At 51.8% G+C, this 26,326-nt stretch overlaps 1 protein-coding gene across 2 annotated transcripts in view; it reads left to right on the top strand.

The window, feature by feature from the left end:
* The first annotated feature begins 14,955 nt into the window (after positions 1-14,955).
* Positions 14,956-26,326, top strand: part of KMO (kynurenine 3-monooxygenase) — a 45,946-nt gene continuing 34,575 nt past the window's right edge. For both annotated transcript variants that reach the window (XM_073306961.2, XM_073306963.2), the window contains exons 1-2: positions 14,956-15,098; positions 21,307-21,376. In XM_073306961.2, coding sequence (XP_073163062.2) covers positions 14,958-15,098; positions 21,307-21,376 — 211 coding nt within the window. In that variant the 5' untranslated portion in view covers positions 14,956-14,957. The remainder of the gene's footprint in view (positions 15,099-21,306; positions 21,377-26,326) is intronic.

A 26,326-nucleotide genomic window follows, 5' to 3' on the forward strand; every position in this document is an offset into this window, starting at 1 on the left:
GCACCTCTGCCCTGTGTGTTCCCTGCTCTCCCACAGCTTCTCTTGACTGGGATATTGCCAATTGCAGTACAGTCTGCTGGGGCTGGCTTTTGGTTGTGACCAAATCTCCCCTGGGGAGACTGTTTTTGCACAGTCCTCAGTGACCTTTCAACCTGGCCATTATTAGCCAGCCAGTTCCTTGGGAGTGTCACGGTCTGAGCATGCCGTGAGGAGGAATCTGAAGACACAGGTGGATCATCATGTCATGGCAATGGGCAACTACAGTGAGAGAATTTGGCCCAGTAGCTGAGGGGTTTGTCGCATGGCACTGTTGTTGCTTTCATTTGAAACTTGCATTTGTTTCAGCGCTATTTCTCTGACGTTACAGCTTGGAAATGCTTTGTAAACAAAGTACCAGAGGCAGAGGCTGCCCCTTGGAATGTAGTGAGGGCAGGGATGGACGGGGTCTGTTTGCATTTCATTCATCCCACACTGCTCACGGTGGGATCTGAGCTTGGGACCACAGCCCAGGAGAGGGTTAGCGAAACAGATCACGGCATGTTGAACACTCCTAACCCTGTTGCTGGACAGCGTGCTGCAGGGTAGAAGAACTAGTCTCTGAGAGTGAAACACCGCGGGGCATCTGTAAGTCTCAGTGAAGTCCATGTGAGTTGCTAGTGTTCACCTGCCTCTGTGCATCCAGCCTGGGAAGATTTGGGCCACACCCTTTGAAAAGGATTTTCCCCTTTGTCTCTAAAGTTCCCTCTCTAGCCAAGGGTCCTGTGCCCCATGCCCTTGGCACCATCATTTTATAGATACACTAAGCATATGCTAGGGGCTAGCATCATACACTTTACAGCCATTTCTTTCTGTTGCAGGTGGCTGGTGAGTGGACATGGACTGTCTGCGTCACCCATGCACGTGGAGCATAGCATCACTGGAGATGAGTTTTAGAGAGCTCCTAACAGATTCTGGCTGACAGGAATCTGCTGTATAAATAGTCACGTGACATTAGTGGAGCTGATAACCAAGGGAGAGATGGCAGAATGGTGTAAAACTGTGGAAATGCAAAAAAAAAACCCAAAAACATTGTTACCTCTTCTGGCTCTGGGCAGTTAACCAAACCTTTGGGGGCCCTGAGGCGGTTCCATTAGGAGGAGCAATGGATGATAGAGTCAGCTATTTCTTTGATGCAATCCTGGTTATTCACGAAGAATGTGAATAAAGTTCTAAATTCCTAGAACACAAGAGGACGCAAACAACAGGAGACAGTTTCTTTGCTCACAATTCTAAGCTTCTATTAGTCAGCCCTTGACCCAAAAGCTCTTAGGGCTCGTCTCTTCTGCAGTCAGGAGGTGTAATCGCAGCAGGTGTAGGCAACCAAACTTGCTTTGATGTTGCTGGCGTGAATAACAATAGCAATGAAACCACAGCAGACAGGAGGTGGCAGCCACTCAGGTGTGCACCCAGGGTCATGGTCGGGCAGGGCTAGTCCATGCAGCTGGCCGGGCTGCCATAGCTTCACAGCTATTGTTACTCAAGCCATGGCTACACGTGCTGCCAATCGCAGCGTAGACACGCCCTTCACTTTTCCTCAGGGTCATGCTACCAGTGTCTCGGTGGCTGGGTCTGGTGCTTCCTCGCTGCTTTCTCTGTCTCCTTTCGTGGTGTTTCTCCTGCTTTTCTCTCACTCTTCCCCCCAGATCTACCGGAACAGTACCCAGGAAAAGTACCTCTGCCCACTTACTTCAGATTCCTGAGTGGCCTCCCATGTGCCTCTGTTCTGACTGCAGACCCCTGTTGTTCCAGCTCCCTGGTTCCATGCAGTCGCTCAATGGCTTCTTACGACTAGCTTAAATGAAGGGCAAAGGCTACACCCCTCCCCAGTTTCACGGAGGTAGAACCCAACCCATAGCAGTATCATTGCCTTCAGCCACCTCACCAGTGTCCCCGAGTTCATCCATTTAACCTGTGTCCTGTCAGTCGTTCCAGCCCCCTAACCAGCTACAACACAGCCACAACTGTTCAAAAATCAAAACCAAACTCACAAAAAGCCCTTTCTCCCCCACCCCCCAATCCCATAGGCCTGAAGTGCAGAGTGAGTCTGGGCCACCAACAGGGTTTCTGTCCAATGCGGAATTTTTCGTGCTCAGTAGCAAGGTCCAGACAGCCAGTTACCACACAGCAGGCTACTGCATGGTAGATTTACAGCCCAGCTTGCCACGGCTAAGTCTGTATAAACAAGCCCCTCCTTTCCTAGGTGATTCAGGGACTAGAATACCGACAGTGGCCATGCCTGGTGGGGGAAGGAGAGTGCAGATGTGGATCAGGAGTCACAAAAGAAGCTGTATTTCTTGTTCTTTAATATAAATGCACAGAACTGTGTAGCATTCAGTAACAGGCATTTATTAGCCTTGCAATACGCATCTTATTTCAGGCCTCCAGAATTCCCTTTTTCCTCAGCATAGCTGTGTCCACCAACAGGTCTCAGATCCTTCCATTTCTCTTCTAAACGACAGGTTTGCTGCAGCCTCCTGCTCAAAGGCACTTCCTTGAAGTTCTAACCTTCTTCCCCAGGAGGGCTACATACAGCGATTCGTTCTACCTGGTGTTAGCCAGTGTTTTTTCTTGGATAATATTACGAAAGTTGCTTAAGTCGACCAGGCATTTCTCCCCCACTTGTTTCATTATTCCACAAACTTTTACCCATACAGTCAAGGTCAATTCTGGTAAATTCTTTTCTGAGAGTTCAAGAGGATTCTCCTGGAACCTGCAGGAATTTCATCTTCTTCAGTTGTATTTTGAGAATTGTCAAGGTTTTGTCCTTGTCCATCAATTCTCATATGGCAACCTGCAATTTTGAGTTCATCCTGTCTCTCTCTCTCTTTCCATTGTCTTCTCAGGGACATTTGAAGAGACTCACTTTGAGGTTTTGGTTGAGTTCTCTCTTCTTCACTATCTTCTGTGCTCTGAATTATGTCCAGTGCAGAATAATGGATCCTTCCTTTTATTTATTCTTCCTTTCCTCCTTATTTTTCAAATATTTTTTTCCATGGGAAGTAGCTTTTCACACTTTTTTGCAGCTGTTCCAGTTCCTTTTCTTCTGGTTTTTCTGTAATTTGCCCAAGATGGTTTCAGAGAGCTTCTTTGACCTAGGCCAGGAGTATCCATAAGGGTGGGCATTTCTGAACTGTAGATAATAAATTGCTTTGTCCTGTTTTTATGCTGGAGCCATCTGATGCCTGTGAAGGAGACTGGTCTGAGGTTAACTGATTCAGCTTTCCAACACTGGAGTTGACACATTCTACGAGTGTTACAATGAAATAAAAATGGAACATCACAGCAAGGTACCTACAGAACTGTTTTTGACTTGAGACAAGTATCTACAATTTATGACTAAGTGAGATGACAAAGTCCTCCAGGAAGGTAATCTGTGAAATTCAAGTCCTTCCAGAGCTGTTACAAAGAGGAGTGTAACAGGGTTCACAATCCCCCCCTCTTCCTGGGGCCTGCTCACTCTCCCCGGGGCCTGCTCACTCTCCCCAGTAAGGCTCAGCGAGGTTTCAGGGTTGTGAAACACCTGTGTCTTTATTTACTTAAGGTTGTCCCTCCACCAGTGTCCATCTATTTACAAGCTTGACAGGTTTAGTCATCTCCTTTACAGGCAGCGTTGGCCTTCAGCTAAGAGGCCTCTAGTTCCCCCCTGGCTGCCCCCTGCGTCCCTCCCAGCCTTTATAGCCCTTGGCTTCTCAGGCCAGCAGGCATTACTAATCCTCAGTCTGGCATCAGGCCTTTTCCATCAGCCCCAATCTGTTTCCCCTGATTGAAGCTGACTGGGCCAGGGCTAATTAGGTGCTTTTGCACCAGCACCCTGCTACATATCTCCCCCATTAAGCAGATACTGGGCCTGATCTTACTCGGCCCCGCTTTTCTCGGCCTGGGGTTTTACTCCAGGGATGGCCTCCCTGCCCATCTGGGTGGTCCCCGGGCTCAACCCTGTGGGGTTTTGGCATGTCCCACCCACAAAAGGTGCATTGGGTAGGGGGTGGGCCACCCCACAAGTCCACCTCCACCCAGAGGTTGTCACACCAGTCACAACCTTGGGCAGGTCGCTCCGGATGTTCTCTTTCCTTCCCTGGTGTGGGAGACAGATCGGCACCAACTGGCCAGAGGCTGCCCTGTGTCTCTGGTTCAGGGCCTCTGCCTATTGGATCTTGAGCCTCCTCCTTTTGGGTTCCTACCCTCTGAACTTTCTTCAGCTGCTCTTCCTCTATCATGGGGATTCCCTCCCCTCAGTGGTCCCGTCCTGAGACTTCTGTTCCTTCATCAGTCACTTCCTTAGGGTCTGTATCCTGGCAGTGTTGTCTAGGGTTCTTATCCTTTCCCCCTTGAGGTTGTGGAGACTCCCTTTTCTCAGGGTCCACCCCCCAGGGGCCTGGCCCCCTCCCTCCAGGTCCTTCTCTCTTGCTTTCTCTGTTAGTCTCCTCCCTGTGCCTTCTTTCCCTTTTGGGGCAGGGTTCCAATCCAACCCCAGGATCCATTACCCCCACCCGCTTCCAGGCAAACCTTCCCTGCACCTCCGGGAGTACCTGGGCCGCGGAACAATACTTCCCATCCCCGTGGATGCATTCCACCAGCATCCTTTCTCCAGGGATAAGCCAATGCAGCTTCACCAAGCCCCGCTGTATGAGGGAGCGGGCTGAGGCTGTATCCACTAGACCCCTCTGGGGCTCTCCCCCCACCCGCATGGGGATGGTGGCTATTCCACACCTCTTTCTCCGCCCCCCCCCCAACCTTGGTCCAACCACAGAATTCAGCGGCCCCACAGTCCATCACAGGGCAGTCACAGCTCTTGTGCCCCGGCTGTCCACTGCACCAGCACACAAGCTGCCCTGGGCGGCCAGGGGTTCCCTTGTGCTCCTCCCGTCGCTTGTCTACCGGCTTCCCAGCGGGGTGCTCACAGGGTTTCTTGCCTCCCTCTGCGTCTCACAGGGTCCAATGCTCCCTTGAGGGGAGGTCTGCCTCTGCATATTCCTCCGTCCTTTTGACGGCGGCTTCTATGGTGGCAGGCTGATGTCGCTGCACCCAGACCCGCATGCTATCTGGGAGGCACTGCACAAACTGTTCATGGATCAGGTGATCCTTGATCTGCCCCACGGTTTGGGCATCGGGCCTCAACCACCGCATCGCCCAGTCTGTCAATTTCTGGGCGAAGGCCCAGGGCCGCACACCCCCTGCCCACCGGGCTGCCTGAAACTTTTGCCGGTATTTTTCCGACAAAAGCCCCAGGCGGTCCAAGATGGCTGCCTTCACCATGCCATAGTCTAGACTGGGCATCCATCAGGGCCATATACGCTGCTTGCGGCTCCCCAGCAAGATATGGGGCTAGCTGCAGGGCCAAGGTTATCCTGTCCTATCCCTCGCCCAGGGCCACCTGCTCAAAGGTACCCAGAAAGGCGTCTGGGTCGTTCGCCAAGGCCATCTTACAGAGGCTGAGGCCCAGGGGCCAGGTGCCATCTCCCCCCGCAGGACGCACCAGTTTCTGCAGGAGCTGCTGGTGCACCACGGCCTGTTCTTTGATAAAGTCCTGCCAAGCCCATTGTTGCTCGGCCTGCCAAGCCAGTAAAGCTTGCTGCTCCAGCCGGTGGGATGCTGAAAGGCCTGCAGCGTCTTCTGCATCTCCCCATGTTGCTCTGTGAGCCACTGCAGAGTTCCCTCCATCTCCGGGTCGCCAAACGGTGTCTCTGGCAAAGGATCCCAGACAAGCCCCCACGTGTAACAGGGTCCATGACCCGCCCCTCTTCCTGGGACCCACTTGCTGCCCCCAATAAGGCTCCGAGAGGCTTCAGGGTTGTGCAACACCCATGTCGTTATTTACTTAAGGTTGTCCCACCACCAGTGTCCATCGATATACAAGCTTTACAGGATTAGTCACCTCCTTTACAGGCAGGGTCAGCCTTCAGCTAGGAGACCTCCAGTTCCCTCCCTGGCTGGCCCCTGCCTCCCTCCCAGCCTTTATAGCCCCTGGCTTGTCAGGCCAGCAGGCGTTGCCAATCCTCAGTCTGGCATCAGGCCTTTTCCATCAGCCCCGATCTGTTTCCCCTGATTGGAGCTGACTGGGCCAGGGCTAATTAGGTGCTTTTGCACCAGCACCCTGCTACAAGGAGGGAAGCTACAGTGGGAGGCAATCTGCAAATGGGGTGTTTAGTCCATCTTACCCTGAACTGCCTTCAATATTTGGGAAGCTAAATTTGGCACAGTTAGAAGGACCTACATCATTTGGGAAGAAAAAGACTTCGTAGGCAGGGCCACATTTTCCAATGCATTTTAGGTCTGCAGTAAGGGTCGCTTAGGTGTGCAGCTGCCTGCTTGTGGGAAACTCTGGCACCTATTTTTGAAAATGTAATTCCAGATGAAAAATGAACTGTACTCTAATCGTATCTCCACAGAGGCACCTTGTTCATGAGGCGTCTACCCAGGGGATTTTCAGTAACAGATATAACGCCCCTTAGATTGCTTGGGTAACCTTTCCCTCCCCTTATCTTTTCACTGACTTCACTACAATTTCTAACTAACGCTACAAGCATTCGGAACGGACTTTGTTCCGGTCTATCTGCAAACATAGACAGAGTAGGGCCAACCATGGGTTTACCACGGGAAACAAAGCAGGTTTCTAGTTTATTCAAAACATGCACAACCACAGTAAAACTTTTACTGTATCTGCCACCTATGTTGATTGTGAATTTCTGGACCCCAATTCTTCTGCAGACGCATCACTAATAGTTTTAAACAATGCCACAAATCAGCACATTTGGCCTACATGGCCATCCAGTGTCGTCTTCATTTCACCAAATAGAATAAATATTCCACAAATTAGACTCCATACCTGACATGGTGACAGAGTGTGGTAAGCTTCCCAGGACTAAATAACTCAACAACTTTATCACTGTATTGACAAGTCACTCTAGATTTGTGTTTCTCAAAACATTTCTGTCTACAGGACAGTCTCCAAAAGATAACTAGTGACATGGACACAATGCTTATTAATGGTTTATAGAAGGAGGTGGAAAAGAAACGTGTAGATGGACATTGCCTTGGTGTTCAGAGATTACACATCACGGATATGAAAAGAAGCGTGAGCACCACATCACAGATTATCTTAGCTGGTTCTATCTAATTCTGCAGCATCATAGGACTTCTTAGGATGACAACCGGAGAGCCCAGACTTTCCCTTGACTAAAGCAATAGAACCTATCCAACCGCTTAGGGTGATCTGCCCACAGCACATATTGGCCCTTGGGCTATTAGGACTATATTGAATGAACTGCCCTTTTAGGTGATGTTCCTGTGATCCTTCTCAGTGCATCATTCAGAAGTCTGTGCTCTGGATATTGGAGGCCAATGTTCCCGAACTGTTGTCTTATAGCTACTCTCCCCTGCTAGAGCCATTGACGAGCATTCATCTTAGCTATGGTTTGAATCACTGCATTCATATGCAGTAATCTTCAAACATAAGTCAAGCTCTGCATACATGTAGTCCACATCTTTTATTGCACAATTTTAAAAAAAGGGTCTCATTTTTAAGTCTGACTTACCATTATTTGGAGATACTGTTCTGACTAGACATTCTCCACCGAGAAGGATGTAAGTAACAGAATCGGTTTGAAAACAGAAAACCCAGAGATGCAACAGACATATTGCATAACCTTTATACAGATTGTGAAGGTGATGTGGCTGTGAGACACACCTGCACTCGGGTCATCTGGGCTATATTGGCTGGGTTCCTGTCACCCTTCCATGTGCATCTCACTGGAAACAGTGCTCTGGCTCTTGGAAGAGGTCCTTTCCCTGATAGAGGAGTACAACTCTTGGGGGTTTCTCCCTCTTGAGCCTGTGCCCTGTGTTTAGGCTGGTATAATAAAGAATCTTCCATGACTTCTTTTGCTGGATCACCCAAGTGTCTTTATTTACAGTGTTTATGCAGTTCCCAGATCCCACAACAGCTAGTGCCCCATAGACCCTCCCCAGGGTCTCCTGGCTTTTAAGGCTTCCTTCTTTGGTGAGGAGACAGTGATACCACCCTCCTGTCTCCTCCCAGGTTAGCCCCCCACTGAGGTTTGCCCAGGGCTTTTATGCCCTCTCCTGCCTCAGCCCAGCTGTCACTACTTAGCTCAGCATGTTCCTCTGAGCCAGCCCTCCTTACGGCTTGCAGCTGGGCTCCCTGCTGAGTACCTGTATTTCTACACCTGGCCTCCTGGCCAGAGAGCAGGCTGCAGCCAGCATTTTGGCAGGGCCTTAAAGGGGTTTACCCTGCCCTGCCCTAGTATCCTGACACATGGTTCCCAGGTGAGAACCATCGGCTTCCCCTGAAGAAGTATCATTCATAAGCGCAATATTATTTTTACTAACTGCACTCTCAAAAGGTAGAACAGGGATACGGTCAGTTCATCACAAATTCCAAGTGAAGAGAGCTGAACTGCACCTACACAGATAATCACAGCATTCCAAATCTCTTCACACACTATCGAAAGGGCATTTCATCATTTGCAGTTCTGGTTTACTGTTGTTTGGAGACACTCTTCTGACATCACACAGAAGCGGAGGATATGTGATGAGGAGATGAAAACGGAAAGTCTAGAGACGCATGGACCATATTGTAGGGCTTGTGCAGAATGGGTGGGTCATAGGCCTGGGCTTTTGCTTTTCCTAGTGAGTGCTTGACCCTGGCTCTGCCCTGAGCCCCAATCCCACTCCATTGCGCCCCCCATCCCCTTTAACTTGCTCCTCTCAGCCCTGGTCTACACTAGGACTTTAGGTCGAATTTAGCAGCGCTAAATTGATGTAAACCTGCACCCGTCCACACGATGAAGCCCTTCATTTCGACTTAAAGGGCTCTTAAAATCAATTTCCTTACTCCACCGCTGACAAGTGGATTAGCGCTTAAATCGGCCTTGCCGGGTCGAATTTGGGGTACTGTGGACACAATTCGACGGTATTGGCCTCCGGGAGCTATCCCAGAGCGCTCCATTGTGACCGCTCTGGACAGCACTCTCAACTCAGATGCACTGGCCAGGTAGACAGGAAAAGAACTGCGAACTTTTGAATCTCATTTCCTGTTTGGCCAGCGTGGCAAGCTGCAGGTGACCATGCAGAGCTCATCAGCAGAGGTGACCATGATGGAGTCCCAGAATCGCAAAAGAGCTCCAGCATGGACCGAACGGGAGGTACGGGATCTGATCGCTGTATGGGGAGAGGAATCCGTGCTATCAGAACTCCATTCCAGTTTTCGAAATGCCAAAACCTTTGTCAAAATCTCCCAGGGCATGAAGGACAGAGGCCATAACAGGGACCCGAAGCAGTGCTGCGTGAAACTTAAGGAGCTGAGGCAAGCCTACCAGAAAACCAGAGAGGCGAACGGCCGCTCCGGGTCAGAGCCCCAAACATGCCGCTTCTATGATGAGCTGCACGCCATTTTAGGGGGTTCAGCCACCACTACCCCAGCTGTGTTGTTTGACTCCTTCAGTGGAGATGGAGGCAACACGGAAGCAGGTTTTGGGGACGAAGAAGAAGAAGATGATGATGAGGTTGTAGATAAGTCACAGCAAGCAAGTGGAGAAACCGGTGTTCCCGACAGCCAGGAACTGTTTCTCACCCTGGACCTGGAGCCAGTACCCCCCGAACCCACCCAAGGCTGCCTCCTGGACCCAGCAGGCGGAGAAGGGACCTCCAGTGAGTGTACCTTTTAAGATACTATACATGGTTTAAAAGCAAGCATGTGAAAGGATTAATTTGCCCTGGCATTCGCGGCTCTCCTGGATGTACTCCCAAAGCCTTTGCGAAAGGTTTCTGGGGAGGGCAGCCTTATTGCGTCCTCCATGGTAGGACACTTTACCACTCCAGGCCAGTAACACGTACTCGGGAATCATTGAAGAACAAAGCATTGCAGTGTATGTTTGCTGGCGTTCAAACAATTAAACAAGGGAATTAAAGTCCCTTCCTGCAGCTTTTGAAACAGACCAGAGTTCCTGAAGATGTGAGCGTCATGTACCTTTCCCGGCCATCCCACGTTGATGTTGGTGAAACGTCCCTTGTGATCCACCAGAGCTTGCAGCACTATTGCAGTTTATGTACTCGTCGGCTTGATGCTCCGGTGCCAAGATAGGGATATGGGTTCCGTCTATGGCCCCACCAGAGTTAGGGAATGCCATTGCAGCAAAGCCATCTGCTATGACCTGCATATTTCCCAGGGTCACTACCCTTGATATCAGCAGATCATAGAATCATAGAATATCAGGGTTGGAAGGGACCCCAGTAGGTCATCTAGTCCAACCCCCTGCTCAAAGCAGGACCAATTCCCAGTTAAATCATCCCAGCCAGGGCTTTGTCAAGCCTGACCTTAAAAACCTCTAAGGAAGGAGGAAATCTTTGATTGCGTGGGCTACTTGCATCACAGCAGCCCCCACAGTAGATTTGCCCACTCCAAATTGATTCCCAACTGACCGGTAGCCGTCTGGCGTTGCAAGCTTCCACAGGGCTATCGCCACTCACTTCTCAACTGTGAGGGCTACTCTCATCTTGGTATTCATGCGCTTCAGGGCAGGGGAAAGCAAGTCACAAAGTTCCATGAAAGTGCCCTTACGCATGCGAAAGTTTCACAGCCACTGGGAATCATCCCAGACCTGCAACACTATGTGGTCCCACCAGTCTGTGCTTGTTTCCTGAGCCAAGAATCGGCATTCCACAGCATGAACCTGCCCCATTAGCACCATGATGCATGCATTGGCAGGGCCCATGCTTTCAGAGAAATCTGTGTCCATGTCCTGATCACTCACGGGACCGCGCTGACGTCGCCTCCTCACCCGGTATCGCTCTGCCAGGTTCTGGTGCTGCATATACTGCTGGATAATGCGTGTGGTGTTTGATGTGCTCCTAATTGCCAAAGTGAGCTGAGCGGCCTCCATGCTTGCCTTGGTATGGCGTCCGCACAGAAAAAAGGCGCAGAACGATTGTCTGCAGTTGCTCTGATGGAGGGAGGGGCGACTGACGACATGGCTTACAGGGTTGGTTTACAGGGAATTAAAATCAACAAAGGGGGTGGCTTTACATCAAGGAGTATTTCAGGCAGGACTTCACGGAGGGTTCCAATAAGAAATGGTGCACCTAAGTAATTGTTCTTATTGGAACAAGCAGGTTGGTCTGGCCTCTGATTGATACATGGCTAGATTTACCTCGCTGCACCTTCTCTGTGAGTGACTGCAGTGTGACCTCGAGGAATGAGTCCCCTAGACGGGGGGGAGGGGGGGAAGCAAATGAGTACAAAACAAATCTGGTCTATTTCTTGTATTGATACACTCCATCTATCTTTTACATCTTTGGCTGGCAGCAGACGGTGCAGAAGGACTGCATGCCATCCACATCTCATGGCTGCTCGGCAGAAGATTGTACAATAGGACTGCTAGCAATCCGTATCGCCTGCCTGCTCACCATAAGATGGTTCAATAGGACTGACTGCAGGACTAAAGAGAATGACCTGGTCAAGTCACTTCTAATGTAGTCCCTGCACCCATGTGTGGCCAGGAGCACCTCGGACACGACGATGACGGCTACCAGTCCTATTGCACCGTCTGCTGCCACAAGGCAAGGGGTTGCTGCTGCTGTGTAGCAATGCTGTACCGCGTCTGCCAGCACCCAGGAGACATAGGGTGACGGTTACCTGAGCGGGCTCCATGCTTGCCATGGTATGGCGTCTGCACAGGTAACTCAAGAAAAAAGGCGCAAAACGATTGTCTGCTGCTGCTTTCATGGAAGGAGGGAGGGAACGGGGGCCTGACGATATGTACCCAGAACCACCCGCGACAATGTTTTAACCCCATCAGGCATTGGGATCTCAACCCAGAATTCCAGTGGGCAGCGGAGACTGCGGGAACTGTGGGGTAACTACCCACAGTGCAACGCTCCGGAAGTCGACTCTAGCCTTGGTACTGTGGAAGCGCTCCGCCGAGTTAATGCGCTTAGAGCATTTTCTGTGGGGACACACACACTCGACTATATAAAACCGATTTCTAAAAAACCGACTTCTATAAATTCGACCTAATTTCGTAGTGTAGACATACCCTCAGTCCTCTCCCCTAAGCACCTCCCACCAGCCACTGAAGAGCTGATCGGCTTTCTAGGTTCAGCTTCATCGGCAAAAGTAAATGTGGAGGCGCCAGAATTTCTTTTCTTCAAATATTTGTCCATTTTTGAGTCTTCAATTGAAAATTCACCACTGCACCTTAAGGGCCAATAAGAAACCAGGGCTACTACGGGATACCAGACGAAGAGCAAGGTCATTTAGAGCATAGCGTGATGCAACGTCTGCCTCACACAGGTACATCCACAGAGCAATGGCACAAAATGTGATTTGGTTGTGACACTACTTAAAATAAATCAGAATCTTTTTACCTCCCAAGTGATTTTTCCAGAATTTTGCGGCACCCCCCTACATGTCTGGCGGCACACCAGCGTGCCGTGGCACACCGGATGGGAAACACTGCACTAGACTGCAATTCAACAGTCATTTGATCCTAATCTAGGTACTATCATGGTAACAGCGGCCTTGATTCTGACATGGTTGTGATGGGGCATCTGCCCCACACTGGCCCATAAGGGGTTAATAGAGCCCTAGGGAGGCTGCACAAGAGGCATCCAATCAGAGAGGGGCTGCAGGGAGCAGCCAGTCAGGGTGGGGTTGACCTATATCAGGAGGGCTGCAGGGCAGAGCAGCTTCTGTTGCTCCCTGGAGCTCAAGGGAGGGAGGACTGGCTGCCTGGCAGGAGGAAGAAAGCCAGCACCCTGGGCAGGATCCGGGGAGCGAGCTGCTGGCTGACTGCTGGTGTGCTGAGGCCCTGAGACAAGGGCAGAGAAGGTGCTGGGGCTGCAGGAAGAGGCCCAGGGAAGTAGACTGAGAGGTTGGAAGGGACTGTAGCGAAGTGAGACTCACCATGCAGCGCCTCCTGCTGGTTACCCTGGGAATTAACTCGATTCCAGCTCAGAGCCCCCTCTGCTGGCCATGTGGCTCACCTGCCTCAGGCACCCCGTGTCCCTCCCAGTGCCCCTTACCCTGATGTTCTGCCGCAGCAGTATCCCCACTCTCTGGGTCTCCTGTCCCAGGGGAACCCCCAGCCCTATAAGCCCCCCTCACTGGTTACTGCCAGTCATCATCATGCCCCTGTTCACTGGGGCAGACTGCAGTGTAGTGGCCACTCATCATTGGCAAGGGGGGGGGGGGTTTGGACCTGCTGCCTTTCTCTGCAGCCCAGTAGCTCTCTAGGCGTTCCTGTCAGGCCGCAGCTTGGGAGGTCCCCAGCACTGCTTTGGCCACGGTACCCTTTGCTCCTTCAGGCAACTAGGTCCATCTCTCTCCAGAGAGAGAGAGAGAGAGAGAGACTGACCCAGGTCCTGGCTCACAGCCCTTTTATAGGGCCAGCTGTCTCCTAATTGGGCGTGGCCCCAGCTGTGGCTGCCTTCCCAATCAGCCTACCTTTTCAGGAGTGGGGTAACTGCCCCGCTACAGGGAGGCAGCACATGGCTGCCACCTACAGGGTCCCTGGGCTGGGACCTGGAGTAGTAGGCGGGCCTGGGTCCCCGTCCCCCACGCACTGGCCACTGAGGAAGTGGCTGGACAGAGGACTGCCATTCCCCCGGAAGGGGGGAGCACAGAGTGTGGCGTGCGGGAGGGGCTGTGTCATGAAGAGGAGGCCCCTGTGCTGGAGTGATGTGGGTCCCTGGAGCAGAAGTGACAGCGGCGAGATGCCACCAGCAGAGGGTGCACTGGCTAGCAGAGCTGATCCCCCGGACACCCAGCAGGGGGCGCCGCAGTGGTGAGTCGCACCCCGTCACAATGGCCTTAAACTTCTGTACAGACAGACTAGAAAACAGACATACCTGATGTGGGTAAATACAACTTAAGCTCCATATATAATTCCTATATGTCATTAGCCAAAGCATATTGTGGCAAGTTCCACAAATTAGCACATTTTTTAAATTTTGCCTGTTTTGTCAGTACAGCAATTCATTGTATCCCAAAGCATGCTAAATATTGTACACACAGGAGGAGGCTCTGGGCTGGGGCCCAGGGATTCGGAGTGTGGGAGGGGGCTCTGGGCTGGGGCAGAGGGTTGGGGTGTGGGAGGAGGAATGGGGTGTGGGCTCTGGGGCGGGGCCGGGGATGAGGGGTTTGGGGTGCAGGAGGGGGCTTTGGGCTGGGGGGGGCGGGGCCAAGAGAGTTGGAGTGTGGGAGGGGGTTGCGGGATGGGGCAGGGGTATGGGGTGTGGGCTCTGGAGTGGGGTCAGGGATGAGGGGTTTGGGGTGCAGGAGGGTGCTCCAGGCTGGGGAGGGGCAAGGTGTATAGAGTGTGGGAGAGGGCTCCAGGCTGTAGCAGGGGGTTGAAGTGCGGGAGGGGGTGAGGGCCCTGGCTGGGGGTGCGGGCTCTGGGGTGGGGCCGAGGATGAGGGGTTGGGTTGCAGGAGGGGGCTCCAGACTGGGGGAGGTGAGGGGTTCGGAGTGTGGGAGGAGGCTCCAGGCTGGGGCAGGGGCTAAAAGCCCACTGGCTGCTAGCTAAATCTGTAGAGCCAGACTCATTTAACTCTCTGTCTCCGTCTCTCTCTGGTCTCGGTGCCGCTAGACGGGACAGGACACCTCACCCGGCGGGGGTGGGGGGGGGGTGACAGATGCGGCACAGCAGTCACGCAATGGACTCTTGGAAATTTGAAAGATACCTTTGTGTTTGCAACCCCCCGCTGTAAATAGCACCCCCTCTCCCCCAGGTACCTGAGCCGAGCTGGGCCCTCTGCCTGGATCTGGCCTTGTCATATGGTCAGAGCTGATCCAGTGATGAGTTTGAGGTTGGAGAAAAACCTGAATATTAACCAAGGAAGGTGAATCAGAGCATGACTAGACTGCCTGCTTCCCCTCCCCTCTGTTTGCTCACTGGCAAATGCAGCCCGGCTGTGTGAGCAGCGTCACTCCTCTCTCAGGGGACAGAAGACCACAAAAACCATGCTGCAGTGAGATTGTTGCAGTCATGAACTCCACTGACACTCAGAAGGGGAAAGTAGCCATTGTTGGAGGTGGTCTGGTAAGAAACTCACTGTTATCTGTGTTGTGGTTTGATTGGATCCAGGGCTGCGGCCTGGGATGAGAACAGACTGCCGCCCGGGCAAGCCATTCTTAGCAAGACCTGAAAATGTGAAGAGCTGTAGCAAAGTGCTTGGTGCTTGGGTTGTGTAACTGGCCAGTTCAGGCCCGGCTTTCAGAGTGTAAATCATTGGGCGGGCTGCGGCTACCACTGACAGAAGTGGGCTCCTCCAATCCAGGCAGCTGCCCCTGGGGGAGGCGTGATTGCTGGGAATAGCTGATCGTGATGGTTGCAAGCATTTGAAATGCAGCCAGCTCTTTTGCCTCCTTTCTACAGTATTTGCTTGTCTGTACCTAACTAGTTGCTTTGTAAACGAAGGGAATAACACCAACTCCGCTGGTGAGTTTAAACCTCAGGGCTCCTTGTTGCCCTCTGTCTTCATTACGGCACCGGCTCTTTCCGGAGCAGCCTGGAAGCTGGAATGGGCTCAGCGGAGCGACTGCTGGGGGAGCAGTGCCTAGCGTGTTGGTGCAGACAGGACTCTGCACCACATCCAGGGCTGCGTTTGCTGGGTCGAGCCTTTCTGCTGGGGCGCTGAGGGAGAGGCTGTTGAAGACCGAGCATGTGAACGAGTAACACACTAGGGTGAGACAAGTGCCAGGACTGGGTGTGAAAAGCCACCCCTGCTGCACAGTGTCCCTGCCAGTTTCCCAGAGGAAGTGCCCTGCGTGGGAGCCGGTGGACGTGTGTTGCGGACACCTGGCGGTGTAACTCGCGGCAGTCCCTGGTCTGCCTCAAGTGCTGGGGACAAACTCTTGCCCCCCGGGGCCCCTTTCCTCCTCGCAGCTGAACTCTAGGAGGCAGCCCAGGCCACGGTCTGGCTCCTCTGAAAGCTTTACCCCGCGTTACACCTCAGGACTGCTGTGTGCAAAGGGCTGCGTGGGCCTGTTCGTCGCAGCTCCCAGTCAGCCTCATGCAAAGGGGGAACGACCCAGAACCGTGTCAGCAGGGTTTGGAGTGTCGCCGAAGCAACATTTAAACAACAGTTAACAGTGACTCGACTGTTTCCTTACACAGACCTCCACCCCTTGGCAGCTGTTACGGGTGCCCCAGCCTAACATTTACCCTTCTGCCTGGATTGCTGAGCTCCCCTGGCCCACCCCTGGGACAGGGGCGACCGTGGATGTGTTGGCGGGGGGGATTCTGGCTCTGCTGCAGGAACTCTCACCCCATGTCTATCCATTGCCTGCCCAGAAATTAATCCTGCCCCCTACCCCCCCGTGCTCCTCCTGGGGTTCTTCCCCCCCAGCCTGTGATGCATTAGAGATCCCTCTCCCCCTTCAGGACAGAGGATGGGGGCAGCTCCAGGGACTCTTTGCCCCCCTCTGCCCCACCAGGCAGTGTGCAGGAGGATGGGGGAGGAGCACAAGACCCATCCCATCCCCATTGCTCACAGGAGGGGGGGGAAGTGGGGCTGCCCTGAGCTGCTGGCTCTTCGCTTCCCCCCTCCCCTCCTGTGAGAATGGCTTTGGGTTGCGAGGGGGAGAGAGAACTCTTCCTACAGCAGCTCTGATTGGTTGCTCTACTCCAGGAGGCAGGGCAGTGGGGCAGGCGGCCAATCAGAGGGCGTATTTCCCGCCATGCAGGCCTCATATTTGCTACGGAGCTGGAGCCTCTTACATCATCCCCAGACGGTCCCAGCCCCAGCCAGTCCTGTGGCCGCGGAAGCCTCGGGAGAGCTGGGAACAGGGCGGTGGGCCATCCTATCAGAGTTGCTGCCCTCTGCATGTGTGCAGGCCCCCCACCCCACCCCGCCCCGCAGCCTCCCCCTTCACTCCACCCCGACCCTCCTCCCCCCTCACTGCCCTGTCCCCCTCACTCCCCTTGTCTTTCCAGATAGCTGATCCCCCCCCCCCGCCCATTTGCCTCCCCGCCAAAGAACAGTGGCGCTAATGTGCATTTGGTGGCATCACACAAGTCACTCTGCTGGTGCGTTCCTTCCCCCACGCTCGGCCTCTCTGGCCTAGTTAGATGGGATTGTCTGTTGCTTCCAATCTGTCTGTATCCATGTGTTGTCTCTTGTCTTACATAAAGATTGTGCACATCTTGGGACAGGGACTGTCTCTTTGTTCTGCACTGGTGCAGGGCCCAGCACAGTGGGTGGCCTGGTCCAGGACGAGAGCCCCTACGCAACAGTGATACAAAGAAAGAAATAACAACAAGAATAATGAAATTCATGTCTCCTCCCCACTGTTGATCTCCTTTTCCTTGAACTTAAAATCAAATGCTGTAATATAACATACATGGGGAACAGTAGCGTGAAGGCAGATTTGACACGTTTGCCAGATCTTTGCTCCTTGACTAGCCAGGTCAGTGGAACAGACTCCTGAAACAAAGGGTCCGGGTTGTCTTCTGGCATGGATTTGTAGCAGACCTTGTGGAAAATACACAAGGCAAGGATGCTGGATATGCAGAAAGCAAGGGCAGCAGCTGTGGACGCTTCCCAGGTTGGTAGGCCTCTCCCCCATCTAAAAAAAGAAAAGGAGCATAAGCTTTTGTGAGCTACAGCTCACTTCATCGGATGCATTCAGTGGTTTTCCACTGCATGCATCCGATGAAGTGAGCTGTAGCTCACGAAAGCTTATGCTCAAATAAATGTTAGTCTCTAAGGTGCCACAAGTCCTCCTTTTCTTTCTGTGGATACAGACTAACATGGCTGCTACTCTGAAACCTCTCCACCCTCTGCCTTTTGCGTGAAGCAGTCTTGTCTGTGCCTGCCAGGGCTCAGTGCCCTGAAACCACCAGCCTCTGCCAGCACAGCCCAGCCTTCCAGGCCTCGCTCTCTATACAGGTAGTGATAGGCATGTGCCAATGCCTGAATACATGGCGCATTCCCTGCCGTGTCCAGTTCCTTATCCACCACACGCTCACCGAATGACCAGGCCTGCTGGTCCCAAAGGAACAGGACATGCCAATAAGTGAGCTTCAACTCAGGACCAGAACTTTGCTTAACACACCAGCACTGAGATATATTTGTAGTGGAAAACAAGACTACGTTTATTATCAAAGACTTGAGACTCAAGTGATGGTGAGTAAGAGTACTGGAAACAAAGGGTTACATATAAAACAAATCATAACGCGCTTTTTAAAGACTAGACAGAACTAACGAGTTACTCTTTTGTCTAATTACAGGTTTCAGAGTAACAGCCGTGTTAGTCTGTATTCTCAAAAAGAACAGGAGGACTTGTGGCACCTTAGAGACTAACCAATTTATTTGAGCATGAGCTTTCGTGAGCTACAGCTCACTTCATCGGATGGATATTGTGGAAACTGCAGCAGACTTTATATATACACAGAGAATATGAAACAATACCTCCTCCCACCCCACTGTCCTGCTGGTAATAGCTTATCTAAAGTGATCATCAGGTGGGCCATTTCCAGCACAAATCCAGGTTTTCTCACCCTCCACCCCCCCACACAAATTCACTCTCCTGCTGGTGATAGCCCATCCAAAGTGACAACTCTTTACACAATGTGCATGATAATCAAGTTACGCTATTTCCTGCACAAATCCAGGTTTTCTCACATCCCCCCCACCCCCATACACACACAAACTCACTGTCCTGCTGGTAATAGCTCATCCAAACTGACCACTCTCCAAGTTTAAATCCAAGTTAAACCAGAACATCTGGGGGGGGTGTTTTAGGAAAAAACAAGAGGAAACAGGCTACCTTGCATAATGACTTAGCCACTCCCAGTCTCTATTTAAGCCTAAAGTAATAGTATCCAATTTGCAAATGAATTCCAATTCAGCAGTTTCTTGCTGGAGTCTGGATTTGAAGTTTTTTTGTTTTAAGATAGCGACCTTCATGTCTGTGATTGCGTGACCAGAGAGATTGAAGTGTTCTCCGACTGGTTTATGAATGTTATAATTCTTGACATCTGATTTGTGTCCATTTATTCTTTTACGTAGAGACTGTCCAGTTTGACCAATGTACATGGCAGAGGGGCATTGCTGGCACATGATGGCATATATCACATTGGTGGATGTGCAGGTGAACGAGCCTCTGATAGTGTGGCTGATGTTATTAGGCCCTGTGATGGTGTCCCCTGAATAGATATGTGGACACAGTTGGCAACGGGCTTTGTTGCAAGGATAGGTTCCTGGGTTAGTGGTTCTGTTGTGTGGTATGTGGTTGTTGGTGAGTATTTGCTTCAGGTTGCGGGGCTGTCTGTAGGCAAGGACTGGTCTGTCTCCCAAGATTTGTGAGAGTGTTGGGTCATCCTTTAGGATAGGTTGTAGATCCTTAATAATGCGTTGGAGGGGTTTTAGTTGGGGGCTGAAGGTGACGGCTAGTGGCGTTCTGTTATTTTCTTTGTTAGGCCTGTCCTGTAGTAGGTAACTTCTGGGAACTCTTCTGGCTCTATCAATCTGTTTCTTTACTTCTGCAGGTGGGTATTGTAGTTGTAAGAAAGCTTGACAGAGATCTTGTAGGTGTTTGTCTCTGTCTGAGGGGTTGGAGCAAATGCGGTTGTATCGCAGAGCTTGGCTGTAGACGATGGATCGTGTGGTGTGGTCAGGGTGAAAGCTGGAGGCATGCAGGTAGGAATAGCGGTCAGTAGGTTTCCGGTATAGGGTGGTGTTTATGTGACCATTGTTTATTAGCACTGTAGTGTCCAGGAAGTGGATCTCTTGTGTGGACTGGACCAGGCTGAGGTTGGTGGTGGGATGGAAATTGTTGAAATCATGGTGGAATTCCTCAAGGGCTTCTTTTCCATGGGTCCAGATGATGAAGATGTCATCAATATAGCTCAAGTAGAGTAGGGGCTTTAGGGGACGAGAGCTGAGGAAGCGTTGTTCTAAATCAGCCATAAAAATGTTGGCATACTGTGGGGCCATGCGGGTACCCATAGCAGTGCCGCTGATCTGAAGGTATACATTGTCCCCAAATGTGAAATAGTTATGGGTAAGGACAAAGTCACAAAGTTCAGCCACCAGGTTAGCCGTGACATTATCGGGGATAGCTTTTGTCTAAAAAAGCTTATCACACCCAAAGTTCTCTCCAGCGTTTCCAACCAAGTCTGGCTGAGCCCCCTTTTTTCATGAAGCAAAGTCACTGGCCTTTTACTTTCTCAGTGAAGGATGCCAACATGTCGTCTTTGCCTCCCAAATATAGTGGAGCAAATCTCTGGTGTGTAGCTCTAGACAGGGTTCTCTCTCTCCCGCACACACGCTGTTTTTCTCTTCCTGTTAGTTTCTCTTCTTGAAGACCCCTCAGTCTTTCATTTGCATGCAGTTCAGACTGGTGATAAAGACTCATTATGAAATGAGACAATACTCCGTCGACACATAAACTGGCAGCCGGATAAACATCTCTTGTCTGACAGAAAAACTGTTTTTCACCTTTGCTGTGACCAGTACCTTGATACTGACTTTAAGAACATATTTTCAGTATCTACACGTGATTCCTTATCTAGTATCTGTACATACATTTCTTGATGCTTTTCATAACCAGCATGACTCCGGCTTTCACTTGAGATCATTCTTTGGTGAACAGGAATGTACATGGCAGATGCAGGAAATTCCTGTAACCGCTCCGCATTTTTTTGCCAGTTGGCATTAAGAGGTTCTTAGGTCACAGCAACAGTCAAAAGCATGGTGTATGGGCAATATACAATCTAGATTTGCCTTTGTAGCACTTTGTGTATCTAGGCAAAGTTAGCCAGCCATAGGTTCCCTGAAGTCAGTTCACAAGAGAAACACCACAACACCCTAAATTCTCTCATGGTAGATAAATAGGGGCTTGACAATTGATGCAAACTCCAGCTTACCCTTGCCTACATGTAGAAGTCAGCACTGGTGCAGTTACAATGCTTGCTGAATCAGGGGTGTGTGTGCCTGAGTGTAGACAAGGCCTACATTTCAGTGTGAAGGGATCTTTGATTGGGAACTTTGACCACCAAGTCCTAGCTACCCTGTATGCATGTTAGGGATTCTAGCGCCCTTTTCCTAGAAGAAGACATCTCTCAGGTACATGGTCAAGATGCCCCGTTTCCTGCTGAGCTGTGTACCAGTTGGTTGTCACCGTCCCCTCTATAAGAAGCTGCCTGTCAGTGATGCTACATGTTTATAATTGGAAAGCACATTCAGAGTCTCTGCAAGGAAATTGTTCTATAACTGTAACATGTTTCTGTAACTCTCTTGTAGGTGGGTGCTTTAAATGTCTGTTTCTTTGCAAGAAGAGGGTTCCAAGTTGATATGTATGAAGCCAGAGAAGGTGAGCCCAGTCTTACTATAATTACACAATTACTAATCTGATCAATTCTTTATTTCCACCAGCTCCTAAAAAGGGGTGAGGTGGGGAGGGGGGAAAGGAATGTTATGGGCAAAGGCTGTGGAACAAACAGAATCTGAAAATGTGTCTTTAGAATATTTCCTTAGCTTTCACTCGGAACATGTGATTGAAACGCTAGCATTTACTCTGCAATGTGCCTTTCTGAATGTGCATGCAGGTAACACAATGAACCCAGCTTTCAGAACTTACAGGTGCCCTTCTTTTTACGCACCTATGGTAAGGGCTGATTTGAACGCCCAAGTCTGACAATTGGGCTCCTTACAGGATGTGTATAGTGATGCAGAAGCTGTCCCAGAAGCTTGCCAGTGTATGATTAACGCTGTAGAATATTTGCTGACGCCCTGGGTTTGTCAAGGCTGAAGGTTGCGCAAGGTTTGAGTGCTCCATTCCCCTCAGTCCCAAAGCTATGTGGAGAAAGAGCTGCAAGAGGCACAGATACCGAAAGAGGAAGTTATTGCGCCCAGGGCTTGTGTTTAACTTTTAAAGGTAACAAACCCTCTTAACAAGTTTTTGCTAAGGACGAGGCTAGTGGTAACGGTGACTAAAGCCTCATATACACAAAGCATCAGGAAAAAAGAGGATACGGTCATACATGTGAATGAATACCCAGTACCGCTGAGTCAGTTTCTCAACTTCAGCAGGGACCCGAAGAAGTCTTTACACTGCCAAGAGCTAACCTTGGATCTTCCTAGATGTAAGCGGGGGAATAGTCCCGCTCTTGTGGGGAACTTCCCTGGTGTCTGCACGACCCCGGTGAAGTGGGCTAGCGAAAGGATCTGAGTCCTCGCTCCCACTTCCTTTACCCAGTGGCCTCCCTGCCCTTGAGGACTCCCCTTCCACGCTCCTGTCTGGCAGAGTCCTTGTAACCCTGACAAGGCTGGGCCCAGGATTCCTGGGGGGCTCGACCCCCAACTCTACTGCGGTCACCTAGGACAGGGGCTCGGGTGTCCCCACTCCGGGGTACTCTCTGCACTGGGCGCTTCTCTGACCCACTGATCATTACATACAATTTAAAGCAAATACAGTTTATTTAATCAGCAATTAATTTAATTAATTTAATTTAAAAAATTTAAAAAGAAAAATGGGAAAGATGAAAGGAAAACACATCACCCCGCTCTGTGGCAGGGAACATCACAAACCATGTCTCGGGAACGTCAGGGCCGTTCACAATTGGTTCCTTGTAAGTCCCAGGCCCCTTCTCAGGCCCTGGCTGTGCCGCAAGGATGCTGCCGGTCGGACACTTGTTCTGATGGTGGCCACACCCCTCTGGGCTTTGGGGGGTGGGACCCTTCTTCTGAGAGTCAGCCCCCCGTCGGGTTCAGATCCCCCTCCCATTCGGGCCTGCAAGGACCCTTGGCTGGCGGTGTCTTTCTGCGCTGGGCTCTTTGCCCAAGGCCCGCCTTGCCTGGCCCCAGTGGCTCACCACACCTGGCTCTGTGGCTGCAGCCCAGCTCCCAGCCCAGGGTCTGCTCTCCCTGGGCTGTGTCTCTGCCCCGCTGGCTGGCCCGCCTCTGCTCCCCAGCTCAGCTCGGGCCCCTGCTCTCTCCTTAGCTGGCCCCACTCTGTCTGACCCAGGCAATTCCAGGTCACCCGGAGGATGGGATCTCCCTGGCCTCCTGACTCCATCATTAGCCTGCCCGCCCTGGCCATCAGGCTGACCTGGAGCATTGGCCTCTCCCCACTGCCCCCGGGGACGGTCCGTCTCAGGGTCCTCGTTTCCCATCGACCCTTCCCCTTTTGGTACTGGGAGTTAGCAACCAAAACACCCCCACTGAATGTTAGTAAGGGGGCAACAGTCCCCTTACTTAGAGCAGAGGTGGGCCAAGTACGGCCCATGGGCCACATCCGGCCCGCGGGACCGTCCTGCCTGGCCTTTGAGCTCCCGGCCAGGGAGGCTAGCCCCCAGCCCCTCCCTCGCAGCCATGCCACGATGCGGGCAGCGCTCTGGGCAGCGGGGTTGCGTGCTCCTGCAGGGCAGCGCGGCAGCGTGTCTGGCTCCGGCTGAGCGGCATGGCTGCCAGACATGCTGCTTTGAGCGGCATAGTAAGGAGGCCAGGGCCAGGCCAGGGCTTTGGATAAGGGGCAGGAGGTCCTGGGGGGCAGTCAGGGGACTTGGAGCCTGGGGCGGTTGGATGGGGTGGAGGTTCTGGGGGGCGGGGCGGTCAGGGGACGGGGGACAGGGAGGTTGGATAAGTGTGGGAGTCCCGGGGGGCCTGTCAGGGGGCAGGGGTAGGGATAGGTGTCGGGGCAGTCAGGAGACAGGGAGCAGGGGGGGTTGGATAGGGGGTGGGGTCCCAGGGAGCCGTTAGGGTCAGGGGTGTGGATAGAGGTCAGGGGACAGGGAGGGTTGGATGAGGTGGTGTCCCAGGGGAGTGGTTAGGGTCAGGGGGGCCCCGGGAGGGGTCAGTCAGGGGACAAAGAGCGGGGGGTGTGGGTGTTGGATGGGTCGGTGGTTCTGAGGGGGGTAGTCGGGGTGGGAAATGGGAGGGGTCGGATAGGGGGTGGGGGCCAGGCTGTTTGGGGAGGCACGGCCTTCCCTACCCGGCCCTCCATACAGTTTTGCAACCCCTCGGGCCAAAAAGTTTGCCCACCCCGTCCTAAAGGCTCACAGATGTGCTATAACCCATACATGCATCTAGCTGGTTGGCAAAAGACCAGCTAATATTAGAGGGATATGAATAAAACCCTGGTTTTTGCAATTCCTGGCAGTGCTGCCTCAGCTGATGGTCCAGCATAAGGTAAGCTGCAAGAAATAGGGCCCCGTGCACACCCTCGTCCTTGGAGATGGTATGAGCAGCTCAGGTTATTTTTGCTGAGGAAGGGAACCCCCTTCCCCCAGAGGCAGACACATGCACTACCCTGGTTCATTTCCAAAAAAATTGCAAAGGTTACTGGTTACTTAAAAGCCATTAAGCAAAGCTAGGAAAGTGGAGTATGGTCACACCACACGTTTTGCTAATGGACACCTATACTGGTATATAGTGCTAAAGGCAGTCAGAATAGACTGGAAAAATATATGTGGGATATTTATTGGTTTGGGTTTCCTGTACCAGGAACTAGAAGTTGACTTAAAAATCACATCCACTGGAACTCCATGACATGCTGTTCTGCTTCTCCTTCACAAGGAAGAGTCCAGGTCAGCGGAAGAGTCATACGTCCTCACAAAGCTTCCCACTGAGCATAATTCGTTTTACTGGGGCAGTTTCAGGCTTCAGTGGCGCTCCTCACAGCACCACCCCTCAGTACCGAATGTTTGCAGGATTACACCCCTAGGTTGCAAAAACAACGCTAGGTTTGTTGCATCCTTGTCCAAGTTAACGTTGTGCATGTTCCAGAACCACTTCTCTGTACCTGGACGCTGCTCACGGTGGACAAGACATGCTGCAAGTCAGGGCTGAGGCAGCTTGGCAGTTATGTGGGGAAGTGTGCACAGCCCTTGCTCCTGCTGCTGGGTGACCTCGACTTGCACGTAAATAACACCAAGCACACGTTAGCATTTGGTCTCCCAGCTCACCTGAAACTGTAGTATTCATGTAGGGTGCTCCAGACAAACACACTTAGCCAGGCATGCTTCAGTCTGGGTGTGAACACGGAAGACACCACAAATGTTTAACCAGCACCTAATCCAGGCAAAGATCAGGGGCTCGTCCATCCAGGGGAGTTAATAAAGCTGGTTTGGCTCCCAGAGCTTTTGACTCTTCTCTGCTCTCCTAGGGCATGCTGGAGCCTAAGTGCCCAGCTTCGAGGCCAAGGTGTCAATGTGTTGGTAAAGATACACAACCACCTGATGGGCCCCACCATTGATTGGCCCCAAATTGCCCCTCTATCCCCACACTGCCTGAGAACATCACCAGGTTCACTGTAGGACACTGACAGAGGATTAGGATGTCGGGGGCACCAAACCCATTCTGAATCCGTTCCTCAGTAGCACAAAGACTCTGCACAGGGCTGTACCTCTTTGGTAAAAGAGTTTGAAAGGACTTCTACCCTCAGCCTGGAGCGGTTCCGCACAGTGATCTCGCTTGCCCCCAGACTGCGTAATTCGGCTAGTGGAGCCCAGCACTGACAGCTGTGAACAGCTCTCGGTATGCTTTGCTGAAAGGATGCGTCATATGTGACTGGAACACAACATAGTAGAAACTCTGAGACAGAGATCTCCCAGTGTACATTCAACCAAAGAGGAAGTGAGGCTGGTTTGGTTTGGTTTTGCTTTATCCCTGCTGATCAGCCACCCTTACAAACAACTAAACAAGCCTGTGTAATGCTGCTTCTTTTTGCTGCATCGCTGGGATGGGGCTGGTGGCTCCTTCCCCTCAGCATTCAATCACAGGCTAGTGTCCCTGCCTAGCTATTGTTCCTGCCACCTCTAAGCTCTTCCAATGGACTCTTTCCAAATGCTGTCTTGGCTGGCTCTTCTCCAGCTCCCTTTAGGGTCCCTTTCAGCATAGCTTCTGCCCTGGGCAGGCCTCAGAGACCACTCTCCACGATGGCTGCTCTCCTGGACCTACCTCTGCCCATCTCCCTGAGCTAGGTCCAGGAGAGCAGCCGCCATTCCCATAGGGCTGGGAGCAGCACAGATGTTCATTGGCTGCTCTCAGCTCTGCTGGTATAAGCTGCATTGCAGAGGAAATGGACACACTGAATGCAGCATAAAAGAGAACTTGGTTTTTACATCCAGGCTTTCATGTTTTCCGGTTACTCGGCTCCAGCCACAGCTGTGGAGGGAGGGCCCACCTGCTGCTGTAAGAAATGACACACAGAAAGGTGGTTTACCACTAACAGTGCAGCTGTCAAAAATTAACAGTTCAAACAGATCCAGAGCAATGAATGAATTGACTCACGCCGGGGTGCGCTGGGCTGGTGCTGCAGTCT

Source organism: Lepidochelys kempii, chromosome 11 (assembly GCF_965140285.1).
Source record: "Lepidochelys kempii isolate rLepKem1 chromosome 11, rLepKem1.hap1, whole genome shotgun sequence".
Taxonomy (NCBI): Eukaryota; Metazoa; Chordata; order Testudines; family Cheloniidae; genus Lepidochelys; species Lepidochelys kempii.